General features: G+C 36.1%; 1 protein-coding gene across 3 annotated transcripts in view; it reads right to left on the reverse strand.

Moving 5' to 3' along the window:
* Ptprr (protein tyrosine phosphatase receptor type R) overlaps window positions 1-12,621 on the reverse strand; it is a 257,549-nt gene that overhangs the window by 26,146 nt on the left and 218,782 nt on the right. For all 3 annotated transcript variants that reach the window (XM_047551730.1, XM_047551732.1, XM_047551733.1), the window contains 2 exons: window positions 5,922-6,001; window positions 5,354-5,491 (listed from right to left, as the gene is read on the reverse strand). In XM_047551730.1, coding sequence (XP_047407686.1) covers window positions 5,354-5,491; window positions 5,922-6,001 — 218 coding nt within the window. The remainder of the gene's footprint in view (window positions 1-5,353; window positions 5,492-5,921; window positions 6,002-12,621) is intronic.

Raw genomic sequence — 12,621 nt, forward strand, 5'->3', positions numbered from 1 at the left:
CTGAATAAGTCAGTAGGTAAAATGGAGTTTACAGTACTTACTCACATAACTAAGATGAAAGACACAGGCAAATGCAGTGAAAGAAGATGGTTGCCTTCAATACTCAGTGAAGTATTGTTAGGCCAAACCACCAAGTAATTCCCTCACTTTGTGAAAGATAAATTTGGTGTCTTACTGTTCTCTGAGAGCAATAGTGGGTCACTTGCCTTCCAAAGTTTTGCACTTTTTTTTTCCTGGTCTCTATGATGGAATCAAGAATAACTGCCTGGATTTTGAAATCAAACAAACCTGGATTAAAAGTTGGATTCTAACACTCACCAACTTTGAAGTTTTAAGTAAAATGACTTCATCTCTCTGAGTTTCAGTTTTCTCATCTACAATGTAGAAATGTAAAAACTACTTTGTAGAGTTAGAGTGAGAATTAACTGAATTTATGTATGACTGTTTAGTACAGATATTCAATAGATGGTAGAGGATAAAAATACCTCCCATAGCATGTGTATTATGCTCAACATTTACACAGAAGGGGAGTGCTATGCAATAAGCCACATACAGAGGTAGTCTAAGGACATTGGCTCCCTGGATGTATGCAGACACTACTTGCCATTCTGGAGTTGATCTAGTTCCAGTTTTATAGGCTTTGTTTGCTCTGTCTTCTCTAGTAATAGAATATTACATGAACAAAGAATTTGAACATTGTGTTTTAATATTTATTTATTTCAAAAGGAATTCCCTTCTTGTTGAGATTTATCTAAATGAGGGAACTCAAATTTGTTAGTAACTAAATCTCTCTTATTACAACATCGGAACTAATTTTTCAGCTCTATTTTCTCAACTTTTGCTAATTTACATTTTATAAAAAGTGAAAAACTGAGAATATTGGGATTATTGAATAAAAGATGGCAATTGTTCACTCATTTATTTGTTAGAAAGTAGGAAGGTTCATAAAAACATAAAGTGTGGGAACTTCTAAAGATAACTCCACCTCCATATTTTTAGGAGGAAATGATTTTTGTCTCTTCCAAACAATGACGCTTAACACAAAAGAAAGTTGGCACATTTTCGGTAAACAGCATTTTCCTGGTAGCGCAAAATCTAATGTGTATTCCTTTCAAGCCAGACTTCTCACTATCATTTTGATCTGTAAAACATCAAAGTTTCCTCTAGAGTATTATATTTACATCTTTGGAGAGTTTGGCAGAAAGGAATTTTCATCTTTATTTAAAGTTATTTTTAAAAAGTCAAAAATATTTCTGGTAATATTTTGACTGTCTACAGGGAAAAAAAGCAGATTACACATGGAAGATATACAACAAAATGTTTGATTCTGATATTCCTAATAAGTATATCTCAGACACTGAAAAAGAAAAGAGGTTCACAATGGGAAAAACCAACTAACCAACCAATCGACAAACTAACAAACCAATCATCCACTTTCTAACATATGAATTATGCAGTGAAAGATAAAAACAAAAACCTCAACTACTTTTTTAGTGTGGAGATTATTTAAAAAAACATTCTAGTCTTCAACAGGTCCACTTGGCTTTCCTATGGAGACTGAAATCTGAAAACAGAAGTAACAGGTTAGTCCAAAATGATTGCTACACTTGAAGGAATGAGATGGATTCCATTCCTTTGCAGGCTCAGAATGGAGACCTCTGAGCATCCTTGGTGAGCAGACTCTGCGTCACTGAAGCATGTGTTTTTGCCTCAGACAACACTCGTCTCAGAGTTGGAGAAGAGCAGTCATTTGCTGGGCCTTGGTATATTCCTAATTGCTTATCTTAGATTTATACATACTTAGATGTATATGTATACGCTACGTACCTTCTAGGGAATGCTTTCAGATTAGACTAACAATTTTAGCTTCTCTCTTGATAAAATCCTAATTCAAGAAGAAGTTAAGGCATTGAAAGTGTATTTCTGAGATTTTCTATGAGTGAACAAGCATTAGAATATATCACAAATTAAAGAATTAAATGCTCATGAGGACAAAAGTCATAATTTAACTTATAGCTACCAAAAACTACTAGGTAATCCTTGTGAGGTAGTGTTTCACATATACCTTGCCACCTGTTGATTTTTAATAAGTAAGCAACATTGGCAACTAAATAATGTTTTCTGTGGAAAATGTGACTTAATTGTTTAAAAATAGTTACACGTCCATATTTCCAAATGATTACATAGATTAAGGTACTTTTTTTATTTAATTTTGTTTCTGTATATTTTTTAGCATATTTGGGATTAAACTCAGGGGTACTCTACCACTGAGATACATCCTCAGCCCTTTTTATTTTATTTTGAGATGGGATCTCACTAAGTTGCTGAGTCTGCCCTTGAACTTGGTGTTCTCCTGCCTCAGCCTACCAAGTAGCTGGGATTATAGGTATATGCCACCATGCCCAGCTATGATTTTATTTTTAATAGAAGAAATAGAATTTTTGTTTGAACATTTCTGTGTCCTCTTGTGGACAGATTATAACTGGATTTATCAATGTGGTAATCACTGGCATTTTATTGGCAAGTTATTTATTTATATTTAGCATGATTACAAATTTATTTGGATTTATTTCTAGACTCCAATTTGGTAAAAAATTATCTTGATTTTTTATATTCTTTCTTTTCTTCTCTCTCTCTCTCTCTTAGTTAATTTTAAAAATTCTATCTTTTCCCTCTTCTGCCAGATTGGAAATTATGCATTCTACTTCCATTCTTTTAGTAGGTAGCTTTTAAATTTTAACATGCACATTTCAACTTAAAGTCTAATCTTAGTCTGTATTTCTGCCCTGTTCATGACTAACACAAAAATATTTTAACTCTCTTCATGCTTTATTATTATTGTCTAGTACTTTAATTCTACCTTAATTCTTCTTTTTCAATCCTTTCTAGGTATTCTTCTGAATTTTGACTTCTATTGTCGTCTTTTTGAAAAGTTTTTTGCTAGTTAATCTGGTTGTTAACATCATCTCTGGTGTTTTTCAGTTCCATAGATGTGTCTGGCTGTGGATTTATTTTTACTTATCCAGCTAAGGATTTATTGTGCCTTTCAAATATGAAGCTCATGTCTTTCAATGACTTGGAAAATATGTAGCCACTTTTTCTTTAAATATTTCCTTTTCCTCATACTTTTTTCTTTTCTTCTTCTAAGTCATCCATTAAACATTTGTAGGACATTTAAATACTATTCTTCATGTCTCTTCAACTCTTTTGGTGTCAGCCATTTTGATCTTTCAGCTAGTTTTGTTAGTTCCAACTTCTAATTCACTGATTATTGAGCTATGTCTACCTTTATAAACCTGTCTGATAATCTTTTTTCATTTTAATGTCTATACAACATTTATTTCTGATACTTTAAGTTTGATTGTATATATTTAGTCTTTTTAGATAATAACTTGTTCTTCTGTCAAATATTTTATTTTATAGTTTGCATGCTAAATTACTTTTAAAAATCCTATGTTCATAAATTTCTGTTATTTTTATGTCTTCTGGATCTGTTTGTACCATTGGTTGCTTTACCTATTATTTTTCTTTGTAGTATTTTATTTAATTGTATGTCTAATAATTTTGATTTGTGCACTTATGTTTGACTGAGTTTTTTCTGGAAATTCTGGGGACTTATATGGAGATTGCGTGCATTTGAAAAGTTATTGCCTCTCTTTCTATAAAGGGTAGTTAGTGCGCTACCAACTTGATACTTCTCTTATGATAGCTACCCTATACAGCAGTTTCTGAATTTAAAATTCTTAGGTTTTTCACCTTTGAATACTCATGAGCATTTTTTTTAATCCCACAAGAAGGCCAGATTTAGACAAATTAATTTCCTATTACAGTCCTTTTTGGTAGGCAGGTTTATTTTTGAGGTTTACTTTCTTACTTAAAGTATATCCCCTGTAGACGCTCACTTACAGTTCCAACTTCTGGTTCTTACAAACCAGGATCTGTGTCTGATTTATGTATTAAAACACAAGTAATCCTTAATTCTCTGGTTTTATACTTTTATTAAATTTTTGAGCAACTGAATTTCCTTTATTTTACTTTCAACAAGCTTTGCTAACATATTGATATTGTTTCATATTTTACCCAGTATAACTGGTATATAGTCTGCTGTATTTCACAAATTCTGTATATGTATGTGTTGATGTATGCATACAAAGAATACACATTTTAAACTTAAAGAATCTTCTATCACAGTTAAAATGCTATGTATTAAACAGTTGTGCAGGAATTATCAGTGTTGCCAGGGTAGTATTGTATTGTATGTATGTGAAACAACTGAGAATATTAGGTTTTTTTTTTTTAATCATACCACCTGAGGTTCTCATATCAGATTCATAGAAATGTGTTTATTAGTAAGCCATATAGTTAATTGGATATATAACTTTGTATATTGGCCCAAAACATACTTTTTCCTAGTATAAATTTCAAAAAAAATGTTTCATCTATTATAGTAAAAATGGAAAAAAAAAAAAACCAGCAAACTTTTTAAAGCTTACAAATTGCTGTTTTTCTGAGCCTGGTTCTTTCAATTAGCAGCAGGAATATACTATTTGTCAAGAGTTACAATTCACCAAAAGGGCATAAGGAAAAGCTTAGTTTTCCTAAATTCTTTTTTTTTTTTTTTTTGCGGTGCTGGGGATCAAACTCAGGACCTTGTGCATGCAAGGCAAGCACTCTACCGACGAAGCTATCTCCCCAGGCCCTAAATTCTTATTGTCATGGAGAAGTCCTGGTATAATAATTTTGAGAAGAAAACACATAAAAACGTTGACAAAAATCATAATGTGAATTATCACAATAAGATGCCCTCAAATACAAGTAATATCTAGGACAGCAGACTTCAGAATCACTCAACGTCTTTACTGAGATCTGTGGGTACAAATGAGATGTATATATGCTAAATATATTGACTTGTCTGAAGGAAAGCTATCATTCATAGAATAATACCAATTACCATTCCTCAGAAGTATAAAGTGGTCTAGCTTTAAGTGCCTCAAAGTTTCCATCTTAACCCATTAACTTCCAAGTTTCTTATTCTGTAACTATTTCAACAAAATTGACACAGGTGCATTAAAACAGGTTGGAAATCAAAATTGAGCACTTATGTATTTGAACATATTAACTAATATTAAAATGTGATTATATAAGTGTTTTATATAATTATACTGAATGTCATATCATTTTATTATATATTACATAACTTTATTTGAACTGTTCATGTGTGTTTCACATCTGGGACAACAGGACAAAATAGGTTAAACCTGTCTGTCAGAGGTACACGGGGATTTTGCTTCCACAAAATCTCTTCCTAGCACTAGAACATGCATAACTTTCAGAACTTGGCTAAAGATCATACCTCATTTTTTTCTTTGAGTTTTGTGATCATAACAATCACGGGGCTGTCTTCCTGCCAAACCATCTGCCAGAAGTCATTCACGGTGTTGATCATGGGACCCTGTGTGGCGATGAACGCTTTCTCCTTGCCACTGTAGCCCTAGTTGGAGTAAAGAGACAAACACATTGTCTTTGAAGTTCTCGTCTTGCAGTGAAAATTTAGGGGAAAGATCTTCGGAACAAAAGAGCCCGCTTGTCCAAAGGCAGTATGGGGTGTGGCAGCTTCCTGGATTCTAGCACCACGATGCGATGCGTGGGGCTGTTTCCCAGCAAGTTCAGCAGGGCAGTAAAGGTTGGCATGCTCAGGCCCACAGAGCACCTATGTGAAGACCAAAGCCAGGGACTAAAAGGAGGACTCACTGTGAAGGACTCACATCAGGGTTAGTAAACTCTAACAAACTCAAAACCTTGCTGGCAACCAAGAGAAAACAAACTCAGAGTGGGGAAGAAAAGCAAAACAAAACCTACAACCAATAATTCCAAATAAGTCAACATGCTCACCAGAAAGAAATTTCTATTTATTTACTTACCCTAATATAATTAGCATTAATGTAGGTGCTCAGTGAATCAGTTACATTCTTTGGCCTTAAACACACTCTGCTGTGGGGATCTAATGGAGAAAACAAGAAAGAATACATTAAATAGTGTACTCTTTTAAAATCCCCTAAAACACTTATAACCTATAAGTGGCACACCTGTTAGCGTACACACCGATTGCCTGGTATGTGTCAGTGTCGGCCCTTTACGCATGCTGTGCTCATCTCTTGAGCTATCAGCGCTTACTGAAGGACCTTCAGGCCCATCTTGACTTCCACTACTGACATAAATCTTGTCCATGAGGAAGAGATGAAGAGTTTATACTTCATGTCATTTTTCATGGGTTTTTGATTCTTGACCCCATATTTCATTTATATCCTTCTCATGTTTTTGGTATTTGGAATTTGAACTAGGTCTCCCTCTGTTGGTCTTTCTTCTCTCTCTTCAGAATGAATCTTTTCTTCATATTTCACTATCTCATCTCCCCTGGACACTCAGGGCTCAACCTCGCCTTGCTTCATGAGCCTGGATTCTGGTCAGACACCCTGATCTCCTGAAATGGGCAAGACTAATTCACATTTGCCTGATACTATCTATCAGTGTGGGGATGGAGGGTGGGGCAAGCCAACAAAAGAGGGAGATCATAAAGATAAACATAATTCATTTCAGTGAGTTCCCAGTTGGTTCATAAAATAACCAACAATCTGCTGATTACCTACTGGATGTCAGAGTCTGTTTACAATACTTTATTGGTGTTATGTCATTTAATCTTCACAAATTATTCATAAAAACACCTAAATTGAGGGTTCCCTTCCTCCCCTACCTTTCAAATAGGAAACAAGCAGAGAGGTTAAATCATTTTTCCAAGAGTACACAGTCAGGAACTAAGTAGTGGAGTCAAGCTCTGAACCTGCTCTGTCTACTCTAGAGCACCCTTAATGACTATGCTCTGCCGCTTCCCTAATGCTGATAGCCACACAAACTAACGATTACAGTACAACATGTTACATCTGCATAGTTGCCTAGTTTCTTCCTTGAATTCATTGCTTTTCACAACCCTTTCTCAGTGGAAGGTGGTGTAAAAATTGGGGTGCAGCAAAGAAGCACCTCTCCTTCTATACCCATATCCTGCAGTAAGACAGTCTGGGTATGAGACAAGGAGACAATCTTTTTTATTCACAGGCCACGCTGAGAAAATCACAGAGGAGGTGAGGTAGGAAGAACTAGAGGAAGAAAGTTGCATAGAATGTATGTGAATGGGAGTTAGAGGTCATTGAAAATGTAACAAATCTTGGCACAACCAACATATATTTAATATTTGTTATTTAAATTTATATTACACTAAACTTCACATATAATTGCTATTAAAGATAATAGAGACTATAACTAGTGTTAGAAAAAAAGACTAGTCAGCCCATGAGATTAGGAGTGGCGTGAAAATACAGCCACAAATTCTTTGACACAGTCTACCAAAACGTAGAGTCCCATTTGAATTCCCTTAAGTGTGGGCAGAAATGAATGACTCGCATCTAATGAATGGAACGTGGCAAAGCTGACAGAGCTAACCAGGTCCTAATGTATATCCCACTTCCTCCTTGCTCTTTTCTCGGATTGCTTGCCCTGGAGGAAGCCAACTGTCTTGTCTTGAGGGAACTCAAGTAGCCAGAGAGGTGTCCTGCCAGCAGCCAGGTGAGGGAGCCCTCTTGGAAGCAGATCCTTCAGCACAAGCCACGCCATCAGCTGACTACACCCCTGCTCAATGTCTCAACCCAAACTTCACGGATTATCCTGTGCCAGAACCATCCAACCAAGCCATTTCCTGATGCATGAAAATTGTGAGAGATGTTTAGTGCTTTAAACCACTAAATTTCAGGATAATTTGTTAGATAGTAATGAATAGGTAATATGAGGAAAAATAAGGGGGCAGTCACCAAACACTGGAGTGGCAGCACCACTGTTGCCATTGCATTCACTGTGGGTTGAATGTATGGCAGGAATAGAGCAACTATCAATCTTTTACATATTCTGTCAATTATCATGATTTTATAAAGTAGATACTCTTAACATTCTCTTTATCCAGATTAGTTAAGGGAAGCATAGTAGGGTTAGGTAACTCACCCAAGGTCATGTAGCTCAGAAGAAATAAAGCAGAGATTGCACCCAGGTTATTAAAGTTAGAGTCATAAAGGCCCTTATCAAAGGCGATGTTGAAAATGTAGATCTAAATTTCACTCATAAGTCCCTAGGATATTTGAAGTGAAAGCATATTTTTGAAGTAATGGGAGTTTCCATCCAGGGATGGATAAAGCTGATTTGATCTGTAAGAGATCTTGTTTTAGCAAGAGAAGCCTCATTCTGCTTGAAATTACAGTGTAACATGTGAAGACCAAGATACTGATCTGATAAGGCACAGGTAGAAGAGCTCCTGGTCCTGCCAGGTGGAAGTAATCACAATCCAGGAGATGTCAATAAATCCTAGAAATCAATGGGAACACCCCTAAGTAATGCCCTGCTTCATAGTAGCAGGACTTCATTCGGTTTCATCTAAAACACGTTGCACAAATTCCTGGTGTGCTCTTTTGGATGATCTAAAGGAAGCAGGATGACTACAGGGTACTTAGAGGACTGGATCAGGACTAGTTAAGTCAGAACAGAACCTTACTGTAGACCAGGGACTGTGGACTAGGCTCAGCAACATGGAGCTCTCTCTTGGGATGGGCGCCTCTGGCTTTTATTGGAATTCCTCCTGAAGGGTTGTGTTGGGAAAAATGATCCTGAAGCAGAGTGCCCTCCTCCTTAGAGCACAGAATGGGGCCACTGCAATGTTTCCAATGTCAGTTTATCACCTGGAACCCTCACAGTGTAGGTTCTAGGAGTCAGAAGCTGGCACTAATCATTCAAATGCACCTCATTTCTTCCAGAAGTCATGAAGTCATGACAGCTGTCTATATTTCCTACAATGGCAATAGCTGGTTACCTTCATGTGCACAGGCCATTTTCAAAAAAGAACTTGCACATAATTTTATCTTCATGATGTTTTATGCATTTAAAAAAACATATCCTCTAAATATAAGCTTTAGCCTCTACCTGCACCTGCTATCCCACACCTAAATTTATCCCTGTTGGTAAAACCTCTTGTTCTGAATAAAATTTACCAAGCCCTTCATAATGTCAAAGGACTTGTGGTAGGCAGTTTTTGTTCTCTCATCTTTCCCCTCCCCTTGCCCTAAAAAAGTTCTTTGAACTCCTGTGAGCTGTATTTTAACATTCAGAGTGAAATGACTCTATTTTTCTTTGCATATCTTTTGTCAGTCATATGGATCAAAATTCTTTGCAGAATACAAAATAAAAAACAAGCTGAAAGAGAAGCCACAGTGGAGCAAACAACAGGATTCACTGAACACACTCCATTAACGATAACAGGGAGGAAGGGCCCTGACTGGGAGCTTTTGGCTGTGTAGTCCCCTAGAGCATCTTGTTGAGCATGTGTGGTGCCATATGGCATTTATGCTGTCATCAGCTGGAGCACACAATAGCATGTATAGCACACGCACACACACCCACACACCCAGATGTGTATAAAAGATGGTTGTCTCCTGGTATTCACTCCCTCTTTCTTTAGTAAAACGATCCCACCCAGGTTCCAGCCAGGACCTCGGTACAATGCACACCATAAGACTCCTCTTATTATCATCATCCTTTGCAATTAGTTGTGGTCACATGACTAAGTTCTCACTGGGAAAGGTGAGAGCAGGGATGTGTGTGATTTTCACACCAAGGAAGTGAAGTGAGGGGTGAGACTCTCCTTCTTCCACTTCTACTCCATCCTGCTGCTTGAAACATGGTTGCAGTGACCAGCATCTCAGCATGCAAAGAAAGGTCAGACCCTGGGGACACTGAATAACCAGAGAAAAGTCTAGATGCATAATCTGGCAAAGCTGTCATACTGACTGGGAAGTTTATACCTGGAGGGAAATACATTTCCAATTTATTTAAACCATTACTATGCTGGGTTGTTTAATGCTAAATATACGTATATATATATATATATATATATACATATATATATATACACACACATATATATATATAATACACACATATATATATTAAAAATTTTGGCAAAAGATATCAGGTAGGAACAGTATTATCACAAATCTGTTCTGCCTAGGGAGGCATTAAATAGAATAGGTGTATTCTGCACATCTAGGTTTTGTGCACATTCAGAAGTTGAATTCAGGCTTTCTTAGGGTCAAAGTTCACGTTTGCTAAATATCAAGAATCTCAGAAGAAAAATTCTTGGTCATACAATAAAAGGTATTCCTTTTATTCTAAAATTAAGCCCCAGGATTGCCATCGGATTGCCTACAGTGATTAGACCGGCCTAGATAGACTAAATTATCCATTGTACTGATTTCTTCTATATTGTCTGCAACAAACTCTGTCTGTTCCAAATCCATTCCACTGTTTGGAACAGGCTATCTCTACTTACCAAGTGTTCCCACTAGCTACATGTGGTCATTGAACTCTTGACATGTGGTTAATGTGAATTGAGGAATGAACATTTTAATTACTTTTAATTCATTTAAATTTAAATTTATGTGGCCATATGTGGCTAATAGTTGTTCTCCTGGACAGTGCAGACCTAGAGGATAAAATCCAAGTTTCTTACTTAGTGGAGCACAGCAGGTCTTCAATGACATTTTCTCCATAGGCACTTTCCCATGTGGATCTTTTGACCTAGCTCCATGGATCCAGGGCAATCACCCAAATATTCCACGTACTCATAGCTTCCAGGCATTTGCACATATTATACCCTACGCTCTGCCTCCTCTGCCTGGTGAAGTCGTCTTCCCCATTATTCAGGGCTCAGTTCAAGTGATATATCTTTCTGAGGCCCTCCCTGGCCTTACCAGACGGCACTCACCATTTATTATTTTGCTTAGACTCCCTGAATTTTGTTTCAGTATTTATCATTCTGCATTTTGAGTGCTTAAATTTCTGCCTACCCTGAATGGTTTGTGGCAAATCCCTTGAGAGCAAAGATTTATGTAATTCACTTTTGTATCCTACATGATTTCTGTCTGGTCTGTGTTCATAGAAAGTTTAATACTAGAATTAATTTCTGTTAGAAATAGTTAAAACACTGCTTTTGACTTTCCAGATTTTTTTTTCTTTCCTCGGAAAAGGAAACCAGCAAACTTTCATTCCTTTTAGTATCCACTGATTATTAGAAGTTTCCATGAACGCCCTAAAACCACTCAGGTTTGAAAAGAGGCCCACTTCCTTCAGTTTTGTAACACTTATGATGTACATGATTCACTGGGAACCCAATTTTTTAAACTATGCAGAAGTGATTCCATGTCAAGCTGAAGTTGATGTTGGAAATTAGTAATTTATAGTAATTTCCAAGTATTTAGGGGTTTCCAAATACTATTTTATTTTTAAAGCAAGAGCACAACATATGACTGAATAGGGGAAAATATAGATTTCCAAATAAAGCTTTTCAATATATTGAATTAGACTATTAAAACAGTCAAGGATTAAAAAATAATTTACCATCACTGTCGTCATCATTATCATCATCACCATTTTCATCACTACTGCAAGAATTTTATTAATGTTATCCATTCAAGTCTACATATTAGTCAAATTCACTGTGATCATTTTAAACAAATATTTCTGAGCTATGTTAAATACTTAGCATAGTATTAATGGTAATCAGGGTGGTAACAGTAACAATTACGCATATTGTTTGAATACTGATCATTATTCTTCTCTTTCTTTTGCTCTCTCCTTTTTTTCTTCTTCCTATCTCTTTTTCTTTTTTCCTTATTTCCAACAATTCCTCCTTCTTTCTCTCCCTTCCTTTTTCCTTCCTTTTTCATCTTTCCTCTCAGCTTTATTGGACATAAATATAGATTTGTTTCATCAAATCTGTATTAAAATTTGTTCTGTCCAATTTATATTTATGGAATTTCCCCACCTTGGTCTTTCTAAATTGCAAGCTGTAATCTTAAATTTTCTGTTTAACAGACAAAATGGTATCTAGATCCTGATATTTTGATTGACATGAGATTTTATCAAAGGTTAGTCTGTGCCAAGATTTTCCTTCCAGAAAGAAGTGCATTTGAGCTTTGAAATCACGAGATAAAGTGGTTAGATGGGGAAAAGTATATCACTGCAGCATGTGGACAAAGTCAGGGAAGAGAATAGGATGGTTTTAAAAGATGAATCAACAACATAAATGGGAAATGGGAGGAAAGGAAGGTATTGGTTATATGTTCAAGGTGACTGCAAAAGAGAGAGAGGACTCCAAACCTGCACTGTCTAATGCAGTAGTCAATTAGTCATATGAAGTTAACTAATTTATCTAAAATGAAATAAAATTTACAAATCAGTTCCTCAGTTGCATTAGCTCTATTCTTCAAGTGCTCAATTGCTGCAGGTGGCTAATGGGCTATCGTATTGGAAATAGAGAACATCTCCATAGTTGTAGAGAGTTGATGATGATTAGATGGAAGACCAGTTATAAAAAGCATGTTAAAAATTATAAGAGGTCTCTTGACTACTCTACATTTGAAGCTTTGAACCCTTCTCTACATAGAAGAGCATTTCTCACAACTTATTCTGGGACTGATGGATTCTTCCTCATTTAGTGAGAGAGGGGAAACAGAAACCAAGAGTACCTTA

The sequence above is a fragment of the Sciurus carolinensis genome, chromosome 4 (genome assembly GCF_902686445.1).
Source record: "Sciurus carolinensis chromosome 4, mSciCar1.2, whole genome shotgun sequence".
Classification (NCBI taxonomy): domain Eukaryota; kingdom Metazoa; phylum Chordata; class Mammalia; order Rodentia; family Sciuridae; genus Sciurus; species Sciurus carolinensis.